The 14755-nt window shown below is 44.9% G+C and overlaps 2 protein-coding genes and 1 non-coding gene across 3 annotated transcripts in view; all 3 read right to left on the reverse strand.

The window, feature by feature from the left end:
• The window catches only part of LOC125012548 (bile salt-activated lipase-like), an 8480-nt gene extending 7660 nt beyond the window's left edge, over positions 1-820 (reverse strand). Inside the window, exon 1 of the mRNA XM_047592546.1 lies at positions 661-820. Within this exon, the coding sequence (XP_047448502.1) occupies positions 661-723 (63 nt within the window). The 5' untranslated portion in view covers positions 724-820. The remainder of the gene's footprint in view (positions 1-660) is intronic.
• Positions 821-3283: 2463 nt separating this feature from the next.
• Positions 3284-3384, reverse strand: LOC125012941. The gene has a single exon (XR_007113341.1). It is a non-coding gene; the product is annotated as a small nucleolar RNA U13 (small nucleolar RNA).
• Positions 3385-4774: 1390 nt separating this feature from the next.
• On the reverse strand, positions 4775-13414 carry LOC125011803 (spindlin-Z-like). The gene is made up of 6 exons (XM_047591152.1): positions 13258-13414; positions 10307-10676; positions 10087-10181; positions 9821-9976; positions 7821-8054; positions 4775-7423 (listed from the first exon to the last, which is right to left on the reverse strand). Exons 2-6 carry the CDS (start codon positions 10405-10407, stop codon positions 7224-7226), a joined length of 786 nt encoding a protein of 261 aa, XP_047447108.1. The 5' UTR covers positions 10408-10676; positions 13258-13414; the 3' UTR covers positions 4775-7223.
• Between the last annotated feature and the right edge of the window lie 1341 nt (positions 13415-14755).

A 14755-nucleotide genomic window follows, 5' to 3' on the forward strand; every position in this document is an offset into this window, starting at 1 on the left:
TTGCTATGTAGCATGTAGCCTTGGTGGCTGGGGTCCTGGGGAGTTCCATGTGTAAATCTCCATCTTCTTCTGGATCGTATAATGAGCTCAATGGTAGAATGTGATGACGTCCAGGAGAAATAAAATGTCCAAAGGTTGAATTGTGTGAACGTTGCCTCCTGTAGTGAATCAGTAGCATTTTGGAGCCAGATTCACTTTAAAAACCCAACGTGGAGGAACTTTGGGTTCTTTGGTTTGATCCTAATGTCCAGATGGAGAGTGGACCTGGTTCTGTTTCACTAGAACCTTTGGAGAACATGTGAGCTCTGTGGTATTTCTAGAGACTCTGGGTCCAGGTCTGGTCCAGGTCTGGTCCAGGGGTGGATGGATGAGTCTAGAATTATGTCGTTACTATCAGGGTGGTTTCTAGTCTCTGATCTAGAAGATAATTATTAGTTCAACACTAAACTAATCAGACACAATGTTACTGAAGTCTGACCCACAGAGACCAGGGTCCATAGAGACCAGGGTCCATGAAGACCAGGGTCCATAGAGACCAGGGTCCATAGAAACCAGGGTCCATAGAGACCAGGGTCCATGAAGACCAGGGTCCATGAAGACCAGGGTCCATAGAAACCACGGTCATGAGTGACTACGAGAAGAAGAATAAATCAAACTGACCTTTGCAGCTGAGGCCGCACTCATCCAGACCAGAACCAGAAGCAGAACCATCTTCATCTTCATCCTCCTCAGCTCTCAGGACCCCGTCCTCCAGCTGCTGCCTTTATAGAGATGGAAACGTCTTATCTCCACACGTCTGTTTGTCCTGGTCTCAACTGGACGTAACATGACAGAGGAGGAGGAGGAGGAACCAGGAGGAGGAGTTTTACTTTCAGACTCGTAAAAAACAGAAAATGAAAACTCAGCTGTTTTTATTGCGGAAGGAATCTTATCAACTGAGAACAGACACAGCTGGACACACACACAACTACACACACGTGTGTTTGTTTTCGATTAAAAACGAGTAGAAAATAAACCAGATGAAGAAGAAATGAATGATCATATATCAGATAAATACATGTAGAACCTGTAGGAACCACAAGCAGACCTGCACTTAGAGATGGTAGTGATCTGTTGGGACAGTCTGGTTCTATGAGGTCTTTCAGATATGATGGAGCTCGGCCTTTCAGGGCCTTGTATGTAAGGAGGAGGATTTTAAATTCAATTCTAGATTTTAAAGGAGCCAATGAAGAGAAGCTAATACTGGAGTAATATGATCTCTCTTGCTAATTTCTGCCAGTGCTCTTGCTGCAGCGTTTTGAATCAGTTGGAGGCTTTTTAAAGAGTATTTGGAGCCAGACAGTAACGAGTTACAATAATCCAGCCTGGAAGACACAAATGCATCAACTAGTTTTTCTGCATCACTCTGAGAAAGGATGTTCCTAATGTTGATGATATTACGAAGGTGAAAGTTTAATGTTTGTCTTTATGTATGAGTTTAAAAGTAGAAAATTACAGGTCATCCAGGCCTTTATGTCTTTAAGGCGCTTGGAGTTTAACCAGCTGATTAGTTTCATCTGGTTTCATGGATAAATATAGCTGGGTATCATCTGCGTAGCAATGGAAGTTTATGCCGTGCTTTCTAATAATATTGCCTAAGGGAAGCATGTATAATGTGAATAATATTGGTCCTAGCACAGAACCCTGAGGAACTCCATAGCTTACTTTGGTATAAATAGAAGAGTTGTTGTTTACATGGACAAACTGGAATCTGTCTGACAGATATGATTCAAACCAGTCTAGTGCAGTTCCTGTAATCTTGATCACACTTTCAAGTCTCTGTAGTAGAATATTGTGATCAATAGTGTCAAATGCAGCACTGAGATCTAGCAGGACAAGTATAGAGACAAGTCCATCGTCTGAAGTCATGAGGAGATCATTGGTAACTTTAACCAGAGCTGTTTCTGTGCTATGATGAGCTCTAAAACCTGACTGAAACTCTTCAAACAAACCATTCCTGTTTAAATGATCAACCAACTGATTGACAACAACCCTTTCTAAAACTTTAGAGATAAGAGGAAGGTTGGAAATTGGCCTATAGTTGCTAAAACATCTGGGTCAAGAGTGGGTTTTTTAAGTAAAGGTTTAATTACAGCAGTTTTAAAAGACTGGGGCACATATCCTGTTAATAAAGATAAGTTTATCTGATTTAATATGGAGGTATTAATTAATGGATAAACCTCCTGGAGCAGCTTAGTGTGTAATTAGTGAAGCCAGTCGTACAAAAACAAAGACACAACAATTATAATTAAACACAACACACAAGTTAAACATACAAGTATAAATGAAAACTGAGAAAAATATAAATATAATAAATATATCTATATAAAATCAAATCACAGCTGTAAACTCATGACGATGAGAATCATTATTTTGATGATGTAAAGCTTTGAAGTGAATTCATTTCCACTTGTAAAATGGTTTTGCTTTTGTTGGACGCGGCTCCAGGTTCATGGACGAGATGAAGACGAGTGAACGACCTTAACGAGAAGATTTAAAAAATAAAATAATATTAACAATTGTACTGATGGAGTTGGACAGATAGATAGATCTACATAGTTTTTATATACTTTAAGCTATTTGTTGTCTTTTTTATCGCATATTTAAGTCTATTGAGGTTTTATATTTTAGTATTTTTATGGCACCGTCTCACTTTTGATGCATGTTTTTTGCAATAAACTAAACGAGGCCTATTTTAAGTTTTGATCGTTTTTAAGTTTATATTTCATTCATATGTTAAAATGTACAGAGTTTACAATAGTGTTTGTCATTTTGCTTTTTATTTATTTTCCACTTTAATAATTTCTTGATTTCATTTAAAGTCACACAGGCTTTACTCTGTTTGTTTGAAGGGAAGGAAACGTGTCTTAGTCTCTGGTCAGACGGCAGCAAAACGAGGAATCAGTCCGTGACTGAGGAGAGATCTGATCAGTGCACAAACGCATCAGTTACTGATTCAAGATTCGAGATCATTTATCGATTCCTGCAGGGAAACTGTTTGGTCCCAGGGTCTCAAGATAACAGAGAAGATAAAAAAATAAAACAACCTTAAAATCTTAAAAATATTGTAAGAATGAGGTCGTTTAGTTAGAAGAAATCGCAGTCAGAAGGACAGCGGTTCACATCTCTACAGAGGACCGTGTGTGGGGGGGGTGCAGGCCTGGTGCATTCTGGGAATCTGAGTTGTGTCTATTTCTTGTTTTTAGCACAGAGCTGACGTTGCGTTTAAGGATCATCGGTTCAGGATCAGAAGGGCTGAGGCGCATTGCGTAACAAGAGGAAGGCAGCACCTTTCACGGACAGTCCGTGAACGCACCGATCATCACATTCATGAACCGAAAGGATCGAGGTCCAACATGGCGGCTCAGGGTTCCTGTAGCTCCGCTCCACCTGCTTCACTCACGGTTCACACGCGTGTCTCACTTTAATCACGTCAGCGAGCAGATTCAGACGCAACGCAACAGAAACGCGCGTGTTATATTTGTGTTGTATGTGTGTTAATGTTCCATCACAGTCAACGCGGCGAAAAAACGTGTTAATTCTGTCCAGACGTGAAGGTTTATCAAAAACTGTCAGGACAAGAGATGCATCATGGGAGTTGACTGTGGGTGGTTTCAAAGTGAAGCTACAGAGACACCTGGCGGCCCGGAAGAGAACTGCAGCTCCACAACAGTCAACGAGTCACTTCTGAACTCTGACATTTATCCAACGAATTTAGCAGAAAGAGATTTAAACTGAAGGGAAAATGTTATTAAAACTAATATAAAGCGACGCAACACTTATTTCATGATTGACAACAATTCAAACAAAGTCTTTTAAAAGCATAAATACACACATGCACGTGTACGAGTGACAGCATTTACATTTGTTCTTAAAACAACTCTGTAAATCTATACATGTTTTTCTTACACCTTTGTCTATTTCCGGCGTTTCGTGGTGTTTTTATATCTATGAGGATCTAGTGTGACGTCACCGTGTCTGGCTGTGGCGCGTGTAAATATAGACTATCTATGGAGGGGGCGCGCACGTGACTCACAGCTAACTTACGTCTCCATGGTTACGGCCGCTGAGTGACAGGAAGTGACAGTTGATCGTGGAGATTAGCAGCGTTAGCTTGATTCATAGGTTTTAATAGGATCTAAACTTAAATGAATGTAACAAAAGGTGAATGAATGAGGTCAGAGAAATATTACAGAGTAAATGTGTCAGTCAGTGGTCGTCTGTAGTATTTATAGACTCCAGGTCTATACGATGGATAAATAAGTCAGTTACTCCTGAGTTAGTCCAGTTACTAGTTCACCTTCATGTTCCTGTTTGAGATGTCGGAGACAGAAGAGACGAAGTCAGGAGTGAAAAAACAGAGAAAGGCTTTATTTTAGTAAATAGTGTGAGCTCTTCACTGCTGTACAACACTGGCATCACTCAGCCATTCATTCATTCACTTACCCACTTACTCGCTCACTCATTCATTCATTCACTCACTCATTCATTCATTCACTCGCTCATTCATTCACTCATTCATTCACTCATTCATTCATCATTCACCATCCATCACTACTCATTCACTCACTATCACTCATTCATCCTCGCCCCACTCATTCACTCACTCATCATCATTCATCATCATTCATTCATTCACCATCATCTTCACTCATCTCTTCACCCACTCATTCACTCACTCATTCACTCACTCACTCACCCACTCACTTGTTTTCATTTTCATCTTTTACTTTTCTTCGTTTTCAGTTTGTTTTTTATCAATAACCCCAAAAATAGCGGCCTCTGGGACACACGGTACAAAACCAAATGAAACCAACAGAAATAAAAACAAAAGGCACCAAAGCTCACAACGGACAGAAGTCGGCCAACAACTGAAACTACACAGACATGCAACGCACATCGATCACAGGGAGCTAGAAGGCATGCAGCACAACACACACACCGACACACACAGACACACACTCACTCACACACTCACACCATCAGTTTCCTGTCTGTCGGCTTCAGCCTACACATCCCAGGGTTCATCAGCCCGAGCCCAGGTGCATCGTGGGACGCTGTGACTCTAGAGCAGCGACAGATTCAGGTTCTAGATCAGAACCAGTGATCTGGGTTCACTCTTCTGGAGTCAGAGGCTCCGGATCAGAACCAGAACAGATCAGGTTCAATGACGTCTTCAGAACAACGTTCTAGAGCACGACGGAGAGAAAATGTCGGGTTCTAGAGTCGGAGCGGGATCGGATCAGTGGACTGTTCTCGAGTCGGATCGGATCAGTGGACTGTTCTAGAGTCGGAGCGCCCCACGGCCCCAAAACGACACGGAACATTCTGGAAAGTCCGACTCCTGTGGGTTCCAGCGGTTCTAACATTCAGTAAACCAGCTTCCCTCAGACCGTACTAGAAGCGTCCACCTTTCCAGAACCATGAAGCGCCAACATGAGAACACGCATTCTAAAACTGGTTCAAGAACGGTGGACTCAGATCTGTTCTGGATTCTGGGATCTGGGCTCTGAAGCAACGTTCTTTTGGAACATCAAATCTGAATTAAGGACGTTCTAGAGCTGTGATTTAAATAGAACCCGCTAAAGTTCCAAAATACGTTTAACGTCAGACTCCAGAATGAGAACAAGTGATTCCAGTCCATCAATCTTTGAGGTCAGAACCGAACCACGGAGGTGGTTCTAGAATCTCACCCTGAACCGACCTTAAACTTAAATGTGAATGTTCTGGAAAAAAACAGTAACACCCCCCACTGGGTCTAGAACAGGAGGGTCTAAAGTAAATTTGAGGGTTCTAGAACCGGAGCAGGTGAACATGGGTGGATCTAGAACCTCTCCAGAACATGGACTAACACTTCGCAAACAAATTTAAAAAAATAAATAAATAGAACAACAAACTTCCTGCAGAAGTGGGCGGAGCCATGTCCAGTAGGCCATGAAATGAATGATGGGAGGAGGATGTGGAACCGACCTAGAACCGATGTAGAACTGATGTGGAACCCATGTGGAACCGATGTGGAACCGATGTGGAACCGTTCTAGAACCGATGTGGAACTGATTTGGAACCGATGTGGAACCAATGTGGAACCGTTCTAGAACCGATGTGGAACTGATGTGGAACCAATGTGGAACCGATGTGGAACCGATGTGGAACCAATGTAGAACCAACAGAGAACCGATGTGGAACCGTTCTAGAACCGATGTGGAAGGAATGCAGTGCAGTGTGTCGTGAAATGATGGAACATGGTCGTAGACGGAGCAGAGAGGAACCGTAGAGGAGAGAACGGTGCTGGTGGAGAACGTACGTACGGAGGAGACTGTACAGAGCAGGAACATTAAATACAGCAGCAGGAGAAGGAACAGCTGACTGAGTTCACAGGTTTATAACTAACGTCATTAATCAACTACATCACCATGAATGAGTCAAACAGTGGGAATGACGTAAAATATAATTTACAGATAAAAGCTCTTAATGTTTCATCAACACTGAACCTGGAGGCTTCTGAAAATCCTTTTGGCACAAAAACAATTAAAAACAGAGTCTGAACTCCTTCACGCTGAGACCTGGGGCCAGGGATGCAGGTGCATCCTGGGTAACGTAGGAATCAACAACAATGAGCAAACAACAGAAAAAAGGGGGAAAAGTCTTCTGTGTTTTTTTTTCTGCTGCGTCCGTCAGCAGGTGACCTCCGAGGGGGCGTGGCCAGTAAAATGCTCTGTGATTGGACGCCTCCAATGGCGGAATAGTCCTCCTCCTGTAGACACAGACCCTGTCCTTCATTAACCCCGGCAGACCAGGACCTGGTCAGAAGAGGAAGGAGGAGGAGAGGAAGAAGAGGAGGAGGAGGAGGAGGAGCAGCAGGAGCAGGAGGAGGAGGAGGAGGAGGAGCAGGAGGAGGAGCTTCAACCAGGGGAACCTTCGGGTCTTATCTGGGGGGTCTCAGGTCTCAGGTCTCAGGATCGATTTGCGGCGTAAAAGTTTTCAACCTAAAGCGTCATCTGTTCCACGTATGATCTAAAGTTTGGGAACTAGTTTGTGTCTGAGCCGACGTTGGTGGAATCTTCTTCAAAGAGTCTAAAGGCCGAAGCAAAGCGTCAGGACACGTGGAGCTGGTCTCAACGGGTCCGTTTCCTGGTTTTAAGGCGAGTCGAGGGTCTGGGTCAGTCTTTCGGGGACCGCTGGCCTTACGAGGTCTTGACCAGGTCGTAGACGTAGATGTGGAAGTCATCGTCGAACTTGATGAAGTAGACGGAGGGTTTGGCCTCCACCTGGTGGATCACCATCCCCGAACGCTTGCCCCCGTCCTCTTTGGCGTACTCCACCTGTTTCCCCACCAGACTGTCCACCACCTCGCCGGGTTCCCGCTCCGCCGCGACGCTGTCATCTGCAACAGGACGGACATAAGGTTAGCGTCCACATGGCTGCTAGCTGACGTCTGCGAAGGTTCTCACACAACGTCACATTTGTTCCATTTCAGAAGAGTTTAACTAGAACGGCCCTGACGTCAGAAACATCCGGTAAAACCAGATTCAAACTTTAGAATATTCTCATAAATTTCTGTCTCGTGTCTTTTTTCTTTTCATCACTGTAAATAGGAGCAGGAACACACAGATGGAGAGTAGAGCTAACATGCTAACTGTTAGCATGTCCATCATTAGCACGTTCTCTAGAGAGATGGTTCTGATCACCAACCAACAACATAGAGACTAAACTCTGGAATAGTTCAGATTCTGATTCAGAGACGTGTTGAGTCCATATTTATATACGGTCTATACGCTCACTGGAGTCGGGCATGATGCGCAGGTCTCCCTCCTTGTAGTCGTCCAGGAGCTGGTACATGTAGAGAACCGGGTCTTTCTCGTAGGTGATGTAAAACCAGGAGGTCATGATGGGGGCCCGGGCCAGAACCATCCCCCTCCACTCCTCCTTGGGACCGTCCTCCGTCTCAAACATGTGCTCCACCGCCTTCCCGATCATCGTGTCCGCCAGCAACGAGTCGCTGACCCGGGCCGGAGCTGGACCAATCAGAGAGGAGCACACGGAACCGGTCATTTCTTAGAATCTAATTAATCACGTTAATAACTAAACCTCCTTTCATCCAAGTTAAAATATATGAGGGGCTGATGATAAAGTAAAATAACAACCTTCTCATCTGCTACTCAAAGTTTAACTGAACCCACTACATGAAGTTTTCCTTTCTCTGAGGAGCTTTGACCACATCTCAAATTTGGGATTTTACAGAAATGTTACAGTTAATTATAAAACTGGAGAAACTCAACAGATTCGACTTTAGACAGATTCTATAGTGAAGCCAAGAGGAGCTACCGTTAGCTGGGAGGAGCTACCGTTAGCTGGGACGAGCTACTGTTAACTGGGAGGAGCTACTGTTAGCTGGGAGGAGCTACTGTTAGCTGGGAGGAGCTACTGCTAGCTAGGAGGAGCTACTGTTAGCTAGGAGGAGCTACTGTTAGCTAGGAGGAGCTACTGTTAGATAGGAGGAGCTACTATTAGCTGGGAGCTACTGTTAGCTAGGAGGAGCTATGTTAGCCAGTATGAGCTATGTTAGCTGGGAGTAGCTATGTTAGCTGGGAGGAGCTACTGTTAGCTGGGAGGAGCTACCACTAGCTAGGAGCTACCGTTAGCTGGGAGGAGCTATGTTGGCTGGGAGCTATGTTAGCTGGGAGGAGCTACCATTAGCTAGGAGCTACCGTTAGCTGGGAGGAGCTATGTTAGCTGGGAGCTATGTTAGCTAGGAGCTACTGTTAGCTAGGAGGAGCTATGTTAGCTGGGAGGAGCTATGTTAGCTGGGAGCTATGTTAGCTAGGAGCTACTGTTAGCTAGGAGGAGCTATGTTAGCTGGGAGGAGCTATGTTAGCTAGGAGCTACTGTTAGCTAGGAGCTACTGTTAGCTAGGTGTAGCTATGTTAGCTGGGAGGAGCTATGTTAGCTGGGAGCTATGTTAGCTGGGAGGAGCTACCATTAGCTGGGAGCTATGTTAGCTGGGAGGAGCTACCATTAGCTGGGAGCTATGTTAGCTAGGTGCTATGTTAGCTGGGAGCTATGTTAGCTGGGAGCTATGTTAGCTGGGAGTAGCTATGTTAGCTGGGAGCTATGTTAGCTGGGAGGAGCTACTGTTAGCTGGGAGTAGCTACTATTAGCTTGGAGCTATGTTAGCTGGGAGGAGCTATGTTAGCTGCGAGCTATGTTAGCTGGGAGCTATGTTAGCTGGGCGCTATGTTAGCTGGGAGTAGCTATGTTAGCTGGGCGCTATGTTAGCTGGGAGTAGCTATGTTAGCTGGGAGTTAGCTGGGCGCTATGTTAGCTGGGAGCTATGTTAGCTGGGAATAGCTATGTTAGCCCGGGAGCTATGTTAGCTAGGAGCTATGTTAGCTAGGAGGAGCTATGTTAGTTGGGAGCTATGTTAGCTGGGAGGAGCTATGTTAGCTGCGAGCTATGTTAGCTGCGAGCTATGTTAGCTAGGAGCTACTGTTAGCTAGGAGGAGCTATGTTAGCTGGGAGGAGCTATGTTAGCTGGGAGGAGCTATGTTAGCTAGGAGCTGCTGTTAGCTGGGAGTAGCTACTATTAGCTTGGAGCTATGTTAGCTGGGAGGAGCTATGTTAGCTGCGAGCTATGTTAGCTGGGAGCTATGTTAGCTGGGAGTTAGCTGGGCGCTATGTTAGCTGGGAGCTATGTTAGCTAGGAGCTATGTTAGCTGGGAGTAGCTATGTTAGCCCGGGAGCTATGTTAGCTAGGAGCTATGTTAGCTGCGAGGCTCCTCACCCACTCGGTCGGGCAGCACCTCCAGCCCCACCACCCTCTCGTCGCTGTGCAGCTCGAGGCCGTAGATGCAGTCGAAGCCGTCGTACTTGATCAGGTAGAGGGACGGGTTGACAGGGACCTGGTCCAGGACCGTCCCCTTCCACTGGGACGACTTACCTGAGAGGAAGCACGTTAGCAAAGAGGTTTAACATAACGTTAACACCGGGACCAGTTTAACGTGGTCCCTGTTCTGAGTTAAGAACTAATTCAAACTAGAGTCAACTTACTTCCCTCCTTCCAGATGTGCTGGATCCTGCAGCCCACGATGTTCCTCCGGGGCGGAGCCAGAGCTTTACTGGGCCCAACGCTGGTCCTCTGCTTCCTGAAGGGGGACGGACAGAGGCCGAGGTCAAAGGTCGAGGACTTTACTCATTCATTGACCTGACAGGGACAGAATTACAGCAACAATGCTAACAATGCTAATTAGCCTGGTTCTCAGGGACTCACTTGTGTGGGTTCTTCTTCTTCATCATGTTTGCGGAGACGCCTGAATGTCCTCCGTCCCCTCGGGGCCGCGGGGCCGCTGGGCTCTTGAACGGGGTCTTCATTCATCCACCTGTAGGGGGGCAGCCGGGCAGGCCGCCGGTGCAGGCTAATCGCTGGGAGGTGCCGGGGTAAGGAGGGAGGAAGGGGGGGAGGAGGGTGAGGATGGAGGAGGGAGGGGGGTCGGGGTGGGGAGAGGAAGGGTAGGGAAAGGAGGTGGTGGGAGAGAAGGGGAACCAGGAACTAGACCGGGCCCCAGACAGGCTGCATTCAGGCCGGTACAGACTAACGCCTGGAGTCTGCTGCTGGACACGATGGGGACACGGAGGACGTCCTGAAACCAGAGACATTTATTATCACTAAGAATTTATTCTAATGATGAATCACCGGCGTCGTTTTGTCCCAACGTCAAAACCTTCATCACTTCTACTGAGATTTCATGAAATATTTTATTTTTCAACCATTAGTTTCAAGAACAAAACTCTGGAACAAAACAAACGATAAAAACGACTCATTAACACAAAATAACCAAGAATTTAATGAGTCCGGTTATGAACGTTCACGGGCTTTACTCACAGAACCACAACAGAACCACAACAGAACAGGACAGAACCAGAACAGAACCAGAACCACAACAGAACCATAACAGAACAGAACTAGAACAGAACAGAACAGAACAGAACAGAACAGAACAGAACCAGAACAGAACAGAACAGAACCATAACCATAACCATAATAGAACATAACAGAACCACAACAGAACATAAAAGAACCAGAACACAACACGACATAACCACAACAGAACAGAACAGAACCACAACAGAACAGAACAAACAGAACCATAACATAACATAACAGAACAGAACAGAACAGAACAGAACCAAACACCGAGCAGCGTAAAAACGGGAGGAATTGTCCTTGAATCTGAAGTTTGTGTGAAAGTAAATAAAGTTTGAGTCAGTGAATGAAACTCTGAACGATCGGTGACGGTGACTTTGACGCTGCTGAGACGCTGGAGCTGAATCAGTGGGAACGTGTGTGAGCGGCTGCAGATGTTCTTTGTCTCTGGTCCTGATCAAACCCAGATGTTTGAGGCTGGTTCTGGGTTCTTGTCCTGCTCCTCTGAACGTTACAAACCGTTGTGTTTTCTGGGTCGATGAGACGCTCCTGATGTTTGCAGCTGCACGACCACAACGGCAACACAAACCACGACCTGCAGCAACAGCAGCTGACGTCTCGACGCTGCGGCGCCAACGTCAGGCGACGAGTCGCCATTACACAACAAATGATTTAATAAGAAACGTTTCCTGGAGCTCGTTCTCTCTGTTCTTCCGTTCTGGCCTCGATGCAGAGAACAAGAGGAAGAACGTGATGCAGAGCTCAGTTAGCTACGTGGCTAGTTAGCTGCTAACGTTAACGTCAGCTACTCATAGCTGGAAACATTCATAGAGCAACAGCGACTGGTTGCAGCTCATTCATGGTCTGATTCATGATTCATGGTCTTAGTCTCAAGTTTCTAGAACCAAAGTTGGAACACGGTTAAAAAATAACAAGTTGTTTATCTGTAAAATGTGTTGGTTAAATCCTATAATGACTTTTATCAGTGAAACCAGAAGGAAATGACGTGTTCTCTGGTTGGTTGATGTTAAATAAACCAGCAGAGGAACGATACGGAGCTAAACGTTTAGTACGATCTAGTCGTGTCCTGATCCGATAGAAATCAGTTTTAGATTGTATCGGCCTGGATCTAAACTCTCAGATACTAACTGTCCCAGACTCGCTGCAGGTCTTCAGCCCAGCGGAGCTCACGGGCTCACAGCAGCGCATGCTAAGCTAAGCTGCTAGCGAAGTAGCACGGAGCTCTGCAGCTCTGTGCATTTTAGGTTTTTATTGGATTTATTAAGGTTATTTTTCTTCCTCTTCAAAATGTATTTATTTATTTTTATTCAATTACAGAATATTCTTATGTTTAAGGTTAAATGATAATTTAATAATAAATGGGTGAGTCGGAGTAAAGTCACCTGACCAGGCTTTTTCTAACATCACACACAACAAAATCAATAATAAAAGTGTCTATGATTCATGCTGATATCGTATCAGATCAATATCGGTATCAGCCACCGCTCAGTGCTGCCACATCGATATCGTATCGGAAGTGAAAAAGTTTTATCAGGACGCGTTAACACTACAAACCATAAACACTACGATCCATCAGTGACTGACAACAACAACAATCCGGTCCATGTAATTGTTTGTGGCAGCTTTAGCCAGCGACACCAGAGACACAGACACTAGAGACGTCAACGTGAGACGTGTCCCCTCGTCTTGGAGTCCAAGTTCATAACAAGCTGCAGACCCAGCTCCTCCAGGGGCCTCGGGGGCCCCTCTGAGCCCGGGGGCCCCTCTGAGCCCGGGGGCCCCTCTGAGCCCGGGGGGGCCCCTCTGAGCCCGGGGGCCCCTGTGAGCCCGGGGGCCCCTCTGAGCCCGGGGGGGCCCCTGTGAGCCCGGGGCCCGGTGGGAGGAGGCCCCGGCCCTGATTAGACCTCACAAACAAACACAAACAGAGACACAAACACAGCTACATCTGGATCTAATGAGGAGGATGAAGACGAGCAGAGGTCACGCTCCCTCCTCCTCATTATCCCGCTAAATATGAAAATATGCGCACAGTTAATTGGTCCCACCTTCCACCTTCCCGCAACTCGGCCGCCATGTTGCGCCACTATTTACCAAAAAAAAAAAAAAAAAAAAAAAAACCGCAGCGCTGCAAGAAAAGGCGCAAGCGAACAAAGGGAGAATGGGGGAGGTCTGCGCTGCTACGCTGGAGACTCTGCGGTAAAAGCGTCCCGGTGCGCGGACGGACGGGCCCGGTGCGCGGCGCCGGGAGGCGGAGCGGGAGGACGGGGGGTTCTTACCGATCCAGGAGATCAGCGGCGCCGCATAATCTGCAAAATCAACCCGCAGAGGCTCCGAATTGATCCGCTGTGCCTCCGATTGCGGCTCCGCTGCGTCAAGCTAGCCGAGCCAAGATGGCGGACGACGGAGGAAGAGGCGGCACGTCCTTCAAAATAAAACACCAACAAGCATAAGAAGAAGAAATGTTATTTTCATTGTCCGGGAAAAAACACCGAAATAAAATTTAGCAGCTCATTGTTTCGGAGTTAATAAATAATAATAATAAAAATGGAAACTATAGCAGAATAAAGATAAAATAATAATAATAATTATAATAATTTAAAAAAAAAACTATACCAGCTACATTTAGACTTAGTTAGACTTTAATCATCCACAAGGGAAATTATTTTGTCACGTAAAAAAAATAAAAAATAAAACACTCTTAAGAACCACAAGTAAAAATATAATAAAATACAAGTTAAGTCTAGTAACAATGAACCACAGCAAAGTCCAGACTGGTAGAAAGTCTCTACCTGGTACATTTAAAGACCTGAACGGTTCACTGCTTCCACCTCCATGACCAGCTCCTTCAATACACAATCAAATACAGAAGATACTATAAAAACACACAGAGGCACAGGATTGAATGGAATTGGAACGATGAGGGAAAAATAGCAGCATTTAAAACAGTAAAGAGTTAAACAATAGTGCAAATGTGTGTATGAAAATAAATATGAATGTGGGGGTTTTTGCATGAAAGAGGATTGAAGGTGTGAGAGATTTGAGGCTTGAGGGTAAAAACTGTTTGTTAAGTCTTAGTTTTTTTTTGGATTTGATAAATCAGTATAAATATCAAAATCACAAACTCAAGAGATTTAAAAACACACATCAAATATATCAAAAGTCTGGTTTTCAAGACAATTGGAACAGTTCACCTCATGTTAGTGTTATTGATGGACTTCTTCCACCTTTTTTGGTTTCATATAATGTAATTTGTAGGTTTTGTATTTCTTTAATTTGTTTACTGGTGTCAGTGAGGGAGACGTGCACAGTAACGCTTTAACTGTGTGGTTTAAAAGAGCTGGTGAATGTGAATATGACAAAGAACATCTTCAATCTTCCACAAAAATCCCGTTTGAGCATCAGATAAGATCATAAACATCACGTGTTCATTTTAAATCCAGTCTTTGACCGTTTATCTGTTTTATATTTTTATACTTCCTCATACTTTACATTACTGCACAAAACTATTAACACTGTGTGTGTAAGTGTACTTGACTTCAGGAGATTTTTACGGAGATATCAGTTTTTATGGTCAACAATAATAATAATAATAATAATAATAATAATAATAATATTTTACTTTGACTGACTGCAACAGGAAATGAGCGTCATTACGTCAGCTGCCTTGACGTCGAAGCCAAAAATTCTTCCAACGGCGAGTCCCGCCTTTTTGTCTCTTGCTAAATAGTGCGCCACTAGAAATCTCAGCATTCCGAATCTTCTTGCCAAATACTG

Source organism: Mugil cephalus, chromosome 8 (assembly GCF_022458985.1).
Source record: "Mugil cephalus isolate CIBA_MC_2020 chromosome 8, CIBA_Mcephalus_1.1, whole genome shotgun sequence".
NCBI classification, from domain to species: Eukaryota; Metazoa; Chordata; class Actinopteri; order Mugiliformes; family Mugilidae; genus Mugil; species Mugil cephalus.